This window comes from Lissotriton helveticus, chromosome 6 (genome assembly GCF_964261635.1).
Source record: "Lissotriton helveticus chromosome 6, aLisHel1.1, whole genome shotgun sequence".
In the NCBI taxonomy this organism is placed as follows: Eukaryota; Metazoa; Chordata; class Amphibia; order Caudata; family Salamandridae; genus Lissotriton; species Lissotriton helveticus.
Window position 1 is genome coordinate 992,320,209 of NC_136067.1, and position 12,886 is coordinate 992,333,094.

At 46.2% G+C, this 12,886-nt stretch overlaps 1 protein-coding gene across 2 annotated transcripts in view; it reads left to right on the forward strand.

Moving 5' to 3' along the window:
• Positions 1-12,886, forward strand: part of LOC144761620 (uncharacterized) — an 878,183-nt gene that overhangs the window by 307,133 nt on the left and 558,164 nt on the right. For both annotated transcript variants that reach the window (XM_078646920.1, XM_078646921.1), the window contains exon 4: positions 11,639-11,752. In XM_078646920.1, coding sequence (XP_078503046.1) covers positions 11,639-11,752 — 114 coding nt within the window. The remainder of the gene's footprint in view (positions 1-11,638; positions 11,753-12,886) is intronic.

The window sequence follows — 12,886 nt, forward strand, 5'->3', positions numbered from 1 at the left end:
GGGAGGGGGAAGGTTGGGGAGAAAGTGATGGGTGAGGAAACATATGATGGAGAGAGAAGGGCAGAGACGGAAGTGATGGAGGTAGAGCAAAAAGTTGGGATGGAATAGAGATAAGTGCAGGTATCCGAACAGGGGTGAGGGACAGAAGGGTATGGACACAGGGAGATGGAAGCAGTGGCAAGAAAGAGGTTAGAGTGGAAAAAGCAATGGCAGAAGAGAGAAGGGTGGGTGTACTGAATCAATGGTGGTAGATAGAGCAAAGGTGGGGAGAAGCAATGGTTAAGGAGAGATGGACGGGGAAGAAGAAGTGATAGACGGGATACATAAGCAATGGATGGCAGAGAAGGGCGAAGAAAGGGGAGGTAGAGTGATGAAAGGGGAAATAGCATAGAGACGGGAGCGAAGAAAGAGAAGAGAACTGTGTGGGGAAGGAAGAAATGGCATGGGTGAAAACAAGATGGAGGAGCAGGCATCAAAGAGTGGAATTAGTGACAATGGAGGAGGAAGGAGGAGTGACACCAAGGAGATGAGATACAGGAGGAGAAATGAGAACGACACACCGGCCAACTCGAAGAACAATCTTACTGTGTGAGGAAGAGGTGGGGCTTCATGCCGAGAAGTACCTACGAGACACTTTTGAACCCCACCCCACCCTGTCCCCAAACCCCGCCCTCCAAACACAAAAAAAAGCTGACTGAGGCTGGTACCGATGTCCTGGGGTGTTTTCACACCGATTAATGGACGTGGGCAGTTCAAAGCCTCGGAAAACGAGCTGGAAAATCACTATTTGCAGTGGTTTTCAGCTCATTATGTCTGCCACAGTGTGATATCGGCTCCTCACCGGGTGACCGTGTGATGAGTGCCAATGTTGTGTGTCACAGGGTGGCACTGTGTGAGGTGGCAGCTATGGAAGGAGCAGGTATCAAAAACAAATCCGGTACTTGTAAAATAGTCCCCCATGCACTACGTTGCAAGCACTTTTTAGGGGGGAAGAATGCACATTAACAGGTGAGAGAAATGTATGATCCACTTGGCTGAACCAATACATGATACTGAAAGACAAGCCAATAAATCAAAGAGGCTGTTTAAAAAAAGTGAATGTTTGAAAGGGGAGGAACCAATACCCACTCTGTACAGAATATACGCCTGAACCAAAGTTGACAACAGTTTAATTCAGTAGCACTTAACCTGATTACAAGTCCCAGTCTACAGTTGGCCAATGTGAGATCAGGTATGGTATCCAGTATTTAAGTGGAAACTTGAAGATAGAGGCAGTGCAATGCTCCTACAGCCCTTACCAATGTTTCCCCATCCGGCGCAAATTTTGTTGGGTCACCTATCCTGTGTTTTTGTTTACTAGCTGATCTTGCCAACTAATCATTTGTGTATTAGAAATTTCCTTAAGCTAGCTCTAATTTATGCACCCAGAGGGTTGCTACTACAGTTGTCACAGTCCCTATCCTGAGGAAAATCTTGAATTCATACATTCTACAAAGAAACATGAATTTGGTAAAAGCTAGGTTTTTCTCCTATTTAAACCGTTTGTTGCTTCGAACGTTCTGCGCCAGTGCTGAACGTTTGAAGAAACGGGTGCGTCCACTGGCAAGTTAGTGCTCGTGGCGACCGTTGGCCGACGGCAGCACTCAAGGGGTTAAAATTATAAACCAAAATGCCACCATGTGTATTGTGCGCGATTTCACTGTATAAACACGTCATAGGTTTTACTCACACTCTTCGATCACTTTTTATTATGCAGCATCGTTGCTGTTAGTTTTCCATGCTTTCATTCAACTTGCTGGATACATTGAAATTGTTGGGACACATTTCTTTAAAATGAAGCTATTTTATGTCGTGATATTAGATTCACAGAATGTGAGCCACTTTTTTAGCTATCTGATTCGCTATTGGGGCCACTTGGTGCAGGGACTACTTTCGTCCTGTCCGACCCTGCTAGGAACACAGTGTGAGAAAGTGCCCTCTTTCTGCATGGTTGCCCCCACTTTTTGCTTAACTGCTGATGTGCTTTGACTGAGTTTGCCCATGGCTCCTGATAATCAGATCCCTGAGCCTAAGTTCTTTCCCTAAACCTGCATTATAAACCATACCCAATTGGCATCTCTGGCCACAAGTCAGCCCCTGGTAAAGTGCACCACAGGTACCCAGGGCACTGTGGTCAGGGAAGACCTGCAAGGGCCGCAGCACTTATTGTTCCATCATTAGAGGCCCTGTGCCATTACACTCACACACTGCCTTTGCAGGCTGCGTGTCTTGGTGCAGAACAAAGTGAAGAGTCGACATGGCACACATCCCTGTGTGCCATGCCTACAACCCACTGCACTGGCATAGATCAGTCACCCCGCTAGCTGGGTGCCCTATACCAGTGGTGAGGGTACAGGTACATGAGCTCTGTACCCCTACAGTGTCTAATTTCATTCTTTGAAATTGTAAGTAGAGTGCTGCCATTAAGAGTATATGGTGCTGGGAGTTTGTCATTACGAACTCCACAGTACCATAATGGCTACACTGAAAACTGAGAAGTTTGGTATCAAACTTCTCAGCACATTAAACCCACACTGATGCCAGTGTGGGATTACATGAAAAATGTTTACAAAATAGAGAGATTCCCTCTAGACCTATATTTCTTTACTACCAGCTATTGTCAATTTGGTGGGTCATCTTCTGTTGCACAACATATCTACGGACATGAATCATAATTCAAACTTCATTTATTTTCTTTGTTTTATAGTTTAAAAAATGGAACAACATTTTTCATTGCAATTCATGATTTAGACAATTTTCCTAATTTGCATGACAGTATATACACATGATCAATTTTAATTTTTTCCTTAGACAAACATTATCAGAGTATTTTTTATAAATCCAATGCGAAGTTAAGATTTCGTCCGGAAGGGCTAACATCCAATCTCATCACAATACAACCCCATACTACCACCTCATTCTGCATACAGCCACTGAGGTTTGATGTTTCACCCCTTGTGATTCCATCTGTGTATGCAGTGTTGTCCTGGGGTGTGTATGAGAGTGTGTGTAGTATGTGTCAACGATATGATTGAAGAAACAATAATGAGGTGGTAGTATTGGGTTGTATTGTGATGAGATGAGATAAATACAATGACAATAAAAATCAAGCAGTTCCCAGCTCAGTAAACTCTGTGTACTACCACTCAAAAAGCTTCAAGTGGATCAATCAATTAACTGCAACAGCACTCTCCTGTCCTGAGAAATCGAAGCCAGATAGACAGCTAAACACACCTTTCTGCCAGTGTGCTGCTGGCCTGAAAGAAATGCAAATGTGCACAACGAGTTAATCTGCAAATCCATTACATGTGCAGATTAACTCCTTGTGCACATTTGCATTTCTTTCAGGCCAGTAACACACTGATAGAAAGGTGTGTTTAGCTGTCTGTCTGGCTTTGATTTCTCAGCACAGGAGAGTCCCTGAATAATACTCCAGGGAAAGCATTTTAACTATGTCTGGGACAGATATTTTCTTTAAGCAAATGAAGAGCACGACCTCCTTCCTATGCCTCTACGACCCCCTGGGGGTCGCGCCTCACAGATTGATAACCTCTGCTCTAGAGCAATCTGGCAGTGCCTGAAGTGCTGGTCTCGGATGCCAGTGTGTGGGCGGTTTTGGGCTTGTTTTATGGTCCAGTGGGCTGTGCTTTTCTGTTGATTTTCCTGATATTACGACAAACTTTGCCTGCAACGACCACAAATGCATGCAGTCTTCCAAAGCCTGCAAAACACCTAAACAGTGTGTCTTCACAAGTCCAAAACTGACCCAATTTGCAGAATGTGTCCCACTTGTTTAGCTTTCTGATTCCACAACGGGGGCTACTTTTATTTTGGTGCCTGGGGCTATTTTCTGTCCCAATCTAACCCTGTTAGGAACACTGGGTAGCCCCTTTTTCATATATAGAAATATATATAACAAACTATAATATTTTCACTTAGGAACTTCATCACTAGGTTAAACAGGAGTGGGTACAAAGGCGGACCGTCTGAGACACCTTTGAGGGATAGTGGTTTCTTGTAACCAACCGCTGCCTCCTGGAAAATAAAAGATTGTTAATAAAACATGATAGAACAAGTTACTTGCAGCCAGTTAGCTGCAAAAGTCTACACACCAGCACAGGGGATTAGAGTTTGTCTAATGCCATTGGATGTCGCGCGTGGTGGGGGTGGGACATCCTGTGAAGGAAGAGCTCTGCCTCTGTCGTGGTCGGCGTCTCTTTCGTGTGCTCCGAGTCCAGAGAGAGACGCATGGTATATAAACAGGTAAGTTGCCAATTGTCTGTTACCTTCCTAGACTCTGGCCGATGATTAACACTTCCATTTCAGCTAAAAGCAAAGAACTTCTATCAGCATGATGCTTCTTTTAACCAGAGCTTGGAGCCCCCCAGGGCTCCGTTAAGGCCCCCACAGTCTGATGACTCCTGCCAATAGGTGAACAGCGGCCCATTAAAGACTACCAGCAAATAAAGCTGAAGGGCTTTTGTGGAAGCTAACATGGGGTAGTTTGGGAGAAGTATCTTATCGGCTGCAAAATTCAACCTTCTGGCTAGAGAACAATTCTTACTAACACGCTCCCCAGGAGTCCCAAGGCTTTGCAAATCCCATCTCTGGTAGAAATTTTGTTTTCTTTTTATTGTTAACTATTCCTGTTAGTACTAAAGGGCAGATTGCTTAAGACCCGCGAAGAGCAGCACTGAGCCAAATTCAGCTGCACTGCGTGTAAGGACAATGAATGATCAGTGTTGTATTTACAACTGGTAGCGCACCAGGGGCCGCACGTGGCCGTGCAAACACAAACACTGCGACCAACATGAAAGTGATGTGACATTGTACCGCTGCAAAAAGGCTATTGGGGAGCATTTTGTGTGACTTTACGTAAATCACATAACGTGTACTCTTGCATTTTGCATCGGTTATCAGGAATTTCGCGTTACGTCACTTAATGACATTTAGGCCTCTGGTATGGTGCGTTTCTGTGTAAAAAAAAAGCTTGTGAAAGTTGATCTGTACTATTGTTTTATTAAGCGCCCACTTGACTAAATCTGTGGCTATAAGTTTTGCCTGTTCTTCATTTTTGTTTCAAGAAATGAATTAAATTGTAGATAGCATACATATATATATTAAGATACGGGACTCCTACGCAGGGCTGAGTTAAAACAGGGTGTGTTTGTGCAATATTCCTGTGGTTTATTTTCATATATTCTGCTAGGGTCATCATATTAAGCTGTAATATATTGCATAGTAAGGTTTGTTTTTTGCTCGTGGAAGTTGATCAATGCTACTGTTTTCGTCCTGCGAGCACCTCGCAAAACTATAGTAAATCTGGAGATGCAAATGTTAAGTATCCTTCATTTTTAACTGTTTATTAATGTAAGACAATTTCACACATGTGTCACTGCACAAAGTATTAAATCTGGGAGGATATTGCCCTTCACTGCTTATGGCGACGCTATATCATGCTGCATTCAGTATCAACCTTCACAGCACCTCACATGAGCTAGGCCTCGACTGCTCAGCATCAGTTGTCACATACGTATTCCAGGAGTCCTGGATCAGTATGGGACCGATGCCTTTTCACCCCTCAGACTGCAACGATGCTTCCTCCTACCAACAGGATGTGAAGAAACAGTCTGGCAGTTTGGGGATTGACTACGGTCTTGCAATGCAGGTGTTGGACAGTGATTGACTGCTGTGCTATAGTGCAGGTGTAGGACAGTGATTGACTGCTGTGCTATAGTGCAGGTGTAGGATAGTGATTGATTGTTGTACTATAGTGAAGGTGTAGGATATGAATTGACTGTTGTACCATAGTGCAGGTGTAGGATGGTGATTGACTGCTGTGCCATAGTGCAGGCATAAGATGGAAATGTATTGCTGTGTTATAGTGCAGGTGTGGGGTTGTCATTGACTGCTGTGTTATAGTGCAGGTGTAGGAAAGCGATTGATAGTGTTATAGTACAGGTGTAGGAAAGGGACTGGCAGCTCTACTATAGTGCAGGTGTAGGAGAGGGAATGACAGCTGTGTTAAAGTGCAGGTGTAGGATAGTGAGTGATAGTGTTATAGTACCGGTGTAGGAAAGGGACTGACAGTTCTACTATAGTGCAGGTGTAGGCGAGGGAGTAGCAGCTGTGTACAGTGTGCCAAACGCAAAACATTAGTTTATGAATATATGAGTATAAAGTGACACAATACAGCATTTGGAATGAATATTGCACCGTCGTGTTTTACATCTAACACATTAACACTGCATTATGAATTGTCAAATCCACAGCACCTCCTTCCCGTGGAGGGCTGTTCGAGGCCGCCTTGAGGGATGCAGTGGGCGTCAGTCTGAGGTACTTAGTCATTTGCCCCTGCCGCTACACCCGTGGCACTGGCACCGATCTATAGGGCGCAAGTGACCCTACACTCCTCTCCTGCTCCTACCCGTCCACTCCCTCCCCCATGACTTCTTCACCCTCGCTCGACTGCAGATAAGCAGAGTTTGGATCCATTTTGGGTTAGGCAGAGTAGACGGTTATAACTATGCATCAAAGGCATTGGGAAGAGTGATGTGTCAAAGAGGGGCAAAAGAGAGAAAGTACAGTCAAGGGTGCCCACTTTAGGTAGAAACCTCATTGCCGGTGCAAGTCCTTACTGGGCTCATTGTTATTGTGGAAGACGTTTTGAACCCCAAGCTCTGCGTACTCTGTGTGTACCCCAAACTTCTCACACTCTCTGTTCATGTGCCCCAGGCCCCTTAAGTGTCTAAGTACTCCGTTTTCCTTAATCTGTCTGTCCCTGAACACCAAGCTTCCCACTATACCTGTTCTTGTGCCACATGTCCCTCACACTCTCTGTGTACCACAAACCCTACATGCGGTCAGTCATTGTACCCCGAACTTCGCACAGTATCCATCCAGGAGCCGCAGACCGCTCTCACATTTAGTGTACCCCAAATTATTTATGCTCTCGGTGCACATGCTCAGGCGTCAAACACTATCTGCCAACGTGCCATTGTTCGCTCACACTTTCTGTCAACCTCGAGCTCCTCTATCTCAGCCGCGGTGCGTCCATTGGGGCGTAGGGGCGTATCTTTATCCAGTATCCAACAGAACCTGTGTCTCTGTTCAACACCCACGTGCGCATGCGCACACACCCCACCGTGTGCTCTCCGGTGTGTCAGGCACCTCTCTGCCAGCGTGCTCCGGTACCTTACACCCACCTGTGTCTCTGTATAACACCCACGCGCGCATGCGCACACACCCCACCGTGTGTCAGGCAACTCTCTGCCAGCGTGTTCCGGTACCTTGCATCCACCTGTGTCTATGTTCAACACCCACGCGCGCATGCGCACACACCCCACCGTGTGCTCTCCGGTGTGTCAGGCACCTCTCTGCCAGCGTGCTCCGGTAGCTTACACCCACCTGTGTCTCTGTATAACACCCACGTGCGCATGCGCACACACCCCACCGTGTGTCAGGCACTTCTCTGCCAGCGTGTACCGGTACTTCGTGAAAGGCACAGGCGCGGTGCGTCCATTGGGGTGTGATCTCTCGCTCGTGTGATTTTCTCCTGCCCCCTTAGTATTTCATTCGCCCGCATGTAAATCCTCCCCACTCCACTTTCTTGCCCATACAACTGTCTCCATGTTGCTTCTGCCCCTCCCTAGGCTCCATGCGGCTTCACACCTGTTATGCTTCATACTCCAACTGCACCCTTGCTGTTGCTTCTCCCCATGTGAGTCCTCTGTGTACTGCTTAAAAAATGCTTTTGTGCTACACTTTTTCTATTTACTAATCCAACTTAAGTAGTAAATAAAAAGAAAAAACAGCAAAGCAATTGTGAGACCGACTGGCTTTGTCAATGCGTGTCCTTCTTGCAGTTGTTTCTGGATGTGAAGGCGGGGGGAGTATAGTGCTTTCCTCACCCTCAAGTTCTCGCGCAAGCAGCTACTCAGTTTGTGGTGGATGGGGGGGGCCTGAGAGGTGTGAGTTTGGTGCTGTGAGTGAGGTTAGGAGGTGCCTCACGCCCTAGTGGTTTGAACCAGCAGTTCTGCTGGAGTTTGGGAGAGGAGCACGGTTGTGTCACACCAGGACATCTTGTGTCCAGCGAGAGAGCCACTCTGTGTCAGGAACAGCCAGGGCTCAGTGGTGACGCAGTGGTAGATGCTGCACAGGGCATGGGTGCCATAGAGTGCAGGAGGGCAGAGAGTCCATCATAGCTCAGTGAAAGTGGGAAACGTCGCAGAGTGGGCGTTTTGTTTTGTTCTGCTTTAGAATATGCTGTAGAACCTTGCATGGTCATTCTGTGGTTATACTGAATAAGCAGCTACCTATGTTATGCCATCTATTAATGTAATAACTGCACTTTCACAATTGCTTTATTAACCTTCCTGCTTTCTCAAATTTGCTTGAAAATGCACGATTTTTCTTCTTTTTTTTCAAAATTTTCTTGGGGGGGGTATCCCCCCAAACCCCCCTTTTGGGGTTCGGGCTAGCTTGCTGGGCTCGCTCGCTACGCTGCTGTATGCAAATCACTTTGCGCCCCACCACTTTGAAATGTCACCCACCGCCCCTGTCCACTTTATGATACTTCTACAACACCCGACTCTATGCCACTCCACTCTACTCCACTCTGTAACACTTCAATCTACGCTACTCTACTACATTTTCTCCACTCTATCTCACTCTATGACACTTTACTCAACTATTTGTACCTCCACTTTAAGCTCCTCCACTCTACACCACTCCTCCATACAATACTCTACTCCAGTCCATGTCCTTCCACTCTATAGCACTCTGCCTTACTCTATACCACTGCAATCATCAATGCACTACTCCACTTTTTGCCACTCTATGACACTCTACTCGACTACTTTACTCTAGGACCCTCGATGCAACTCCCTCTCCACCACTTTAAACCACTTTACTCCACTGTACTGTACGACCCTCTATTACACTCTACTCCATTCTACACCACTCTATGACACTCCACTATACGACACTCAACGCCACTCCACCCACTCCATTCTACACCACTTCACTCTATGATGCTCTGCAACACTCTACTCCATTCTATGTGACTCTACTCTGCATCACTACTCCCCTCTAATCCACTCAACTCTACTCCACAACACTTCTCTCTGTGACACTCTCCTCCACTCCATTCTGCTCTATGTCACTCCACTATACAACACTCTACTCCACTCCACTCCACTCTACAACAATAAACTCCACTCTGCGCCACTCTACTACACTCTGCCAAACTCCCTCTATGCCACTCTATGCCATTTTACTCCACACTATGTCACTTCACTCTATGACACTCTACTTCAATCTACGCCCCTCCATTCTGCAGCACACATAGAAAGAGGAAAAAGCCTCTAGCGATTATTTTTGTGAAGAAAGGTTTCACGTCCTGTACATCCGCGCAATGCAGGCACCCTTGCACCATGGTGCAAAGGTGCCTGCGTTGGCACACGGCAGCCCATTGTGCGCCGGCGCAGGGGAAAAGGACAGGAATACGCCATATCTCATAGATATGGCGCATTCCTGCCCTTTTCTTTTGCCGTAGGGTAGCGCAGCAGGAAGGCCTGCTGCTCTTCCCTATGGCAAAACCTCATAAATGAGGCCCTGAGGGGCTTATTTACCAAGCCCCTTGTGCCGCCAGTACGTCACTTATTCCTATATTTAAAGTGACATCCTGGTGGTGCAAGGGGCTTGCAAATAAGCCTGTTTTACTGAATGTTTGACTGTATGTAGGCATGTATGTGTTAGTATCTTAGTGTGCTTCAGGGTGGGTGGGTGAGAGTATTTATGTGTGTGCTAATGAATGAGTGGATGTGAGCATGTGAGTATTCACACGTGTGTGTGGTTGTGAAAGGGTGGGTGTGAGAGAGTGTGAGTATGCACGTGTGTGTAATTGTGTTGTAAGAACACTTCAATCCCCACAACTGAAAAATATAGTTGCCACCACTTAGTATATATGCCTTTTCTTTATTCCCCATGGTTTTAATGCTGAAACCAGAAAACAGCAGGAGAGGCACGTACCTGCTGCCAAACACAAAAGTGGTAAGTGCTCCATGTTGCCAGCTCCGACTTGCTGCCAAACAGTATGTGTTATCCTTGTGTTTTGCCACAGAGCAAAGTATCAACCCCTTGGAGAACATGAAAAATGTGGCTAGCCTGTCAGATCGCTCTGCATTATAGGTAGAACTTCAGAGAGTACTATCTTTCTAACCTATGAACGGCTATGCTGTTGCCTCTGCTTGAAATGTCATTGTAGCGTAAAAGATATCGCTAGAGTCTGTGCTTGAAGGATATATGCCTTGGGAAGGATAGTTCTAGAGCTGTGGCAGCACTGTTAACGGTGTCTGTAAGGTCGTTTTGCCCTGATAGATAGCTCTGCAGCACCAAGGTACAACGTGTGAGCCCTATGTCACCTAAGGAGGGATAGCTCTGCTCTGTAAGGTCTGAGCCATTTGCTAATAGCCCCTGGGAATTTTTCAGTTCATCCTTTTAAAGTACTGGGAAGAATGCTTTATTTTTGGTTCCTGATCCATGATTGAATAGGTACTGGGATGTAAAAGGAGGAGATGTAGCCTAGCGGCCATAGGTGCTGACTTAGGAGATAGAAAACCAACTTTAACTCCTGGCCTTGGCTCCCTACCCTGTCATTCTGGGTCAAAAAGACTTAGGGCCTGAATACGAGTTTGGGGATGTTGGAGCAGGCTGCCACACCACCACCACGCTTCCACACTGCCAAAATCACCCATCGCCTGCCCACCAAAATGCAACTTTCCTTGTGGTCTGGCAGGCGGTCCCACGATGGTGCCTATTAGAAGGGCACCGCAATGGGAGCGCCAATGCATGTTCCTGAACGGCAAGGACTGTGCAATCCATGCGGTGCAGGAAAGGGGGTGCATGCACACAGGGGGACACCCAAAGTGCCCCCCCCCACATGTATCCCCAGAGGTGAAAAGGGACCCTGGAGGGCCCCCTTGTTTCCTCACCCCCAGCATTTTCATGGTGTGAGCATAGCCATGAGACCACTGGCAGTGAGGAAACTCATAATGTGCTTGGCGGTGCTGCAGCAGGACCGTCAAGCATAATGGGGCCTCAGACTGCCGCGACACCGCCCTGGATAGTGGATCCCTGGCGGTTGCGGCGTTCCTATGGCAGTCTGACAACCTAGTCATAATACGGAGGTCAGACAGCGGGTGCGGCGGTCTCCAACTGCCACTGCACCTCAACCACAGGTTTGGAGGTCCGATGGACCACAACACTCGTAATTAAGCCCTCAATCTCCCCATGCCTTAAAAAGTCTTATGATATCTGATTCCTTTAGCAAGTGCTCTAACGTCTTTAGACCAAGTCTATAAAACTGCAAAAATACATGAAGAGAAAAACAGATTGCAGCCTCTATCATACTCTGTCTGGCATTGCAAAATTAAACTAGATGTATTTCTTGTAAAGCAATGCATTGGTCACATCTCTTTCAGTATCTGAAACATAATTTTCCACATTTGTACAATGGAATTAATAATAGGTGGCAGTGTTGTAGTTTAGGATAACCCCTAAAAACATTTTTTCTAAATTTAAATTTGTGTGTTTCCAGGTGACCAAGAAACAGAGGAAGAAAAGCAGACAAAACAAACGCAGAGAAGGGTTCCAAGACTTGCCATTTCTTGAAGATGGAGAGAACGAGTCAAAAATGTCTGAAAGGGAAGAAGTACGTTCTAAATTCGGAGGGTCTTGTTAGAAAATTGTCTTTTGTTGAGAGGTATAAGGTGAATGTGAAAGAACCTTTCAGTTCTTATGGGCAGAAGCTGTTCTTTAAAAATGCCAGTCTTAATTAGTAAAAGTTTCACTGTTGCTGCCATGTCAGCCACTGTTTTGTTTGCAAAGCTACCAAAGATGGATTCCATGTGAAAATAAAGAATGTAAAAACAAGAAAACAACTAGCACAACCCAAAGGGCCAAAACCACTATTACAACTTGTTAGAAGTTAGCAATGGGGTTTCTAGTTGGGAGTGGTTTGCACCCTGTCCAAGTAGGGACCCTCATTCCAGTCAGGGTAAGGACATTTCACAGCTACGATAATCCCTGCTCACCCCTTGGTAGCTTGGCATGACTAGTCAGGCTTATCTCAGAGGCAATGTGTAAAGCATTTGTACATACACACACAGTACACAATAAAAACACTACAAAAGGAGTCCACACCAGTTTAGAACAAGCATTTACAATGCAATGGTTTCGCCTTTGGAAAAGTTTGAGCTATTGGCATTGTAAATGACAACATTTTTATTTATGTGTTGGTTTTGAAAATAGATCAATAAATGGCATTGTCATTTACAATGCCAATAGCTTATTCTCTTGCAAATGCGAGACCTATTGCATTTGCACCCACACAGAGCAACACACAGAGCCACATGCACCCACACAGACAGAACCACACAAACACAGACAGAACCACACACACTGACAGAACCACACACACACACAGACAGAACCACACACACACACACACACACCCACACACACACACAGACAGAACCACACACACACACACACCGATTCTCACACACACACACACACACACAGACAGAACCACACACACACACACACAGACAGAACCACACACACACACACACACAGACAGAACCACACACACACAGACAGAACCACACACACACACACACACACAGACAGAACCACACACACACACACAGACAGAACCCGCACGGACACAGAAAGAACCCGCACGGACGCAGACAGAAAAGCAAACACAGAAAGGGTACACCACACAGACTCTCACTAGCAGGCAGGCACGGGCAACAGAAAAGTACAGGGAAAGAGACACGCG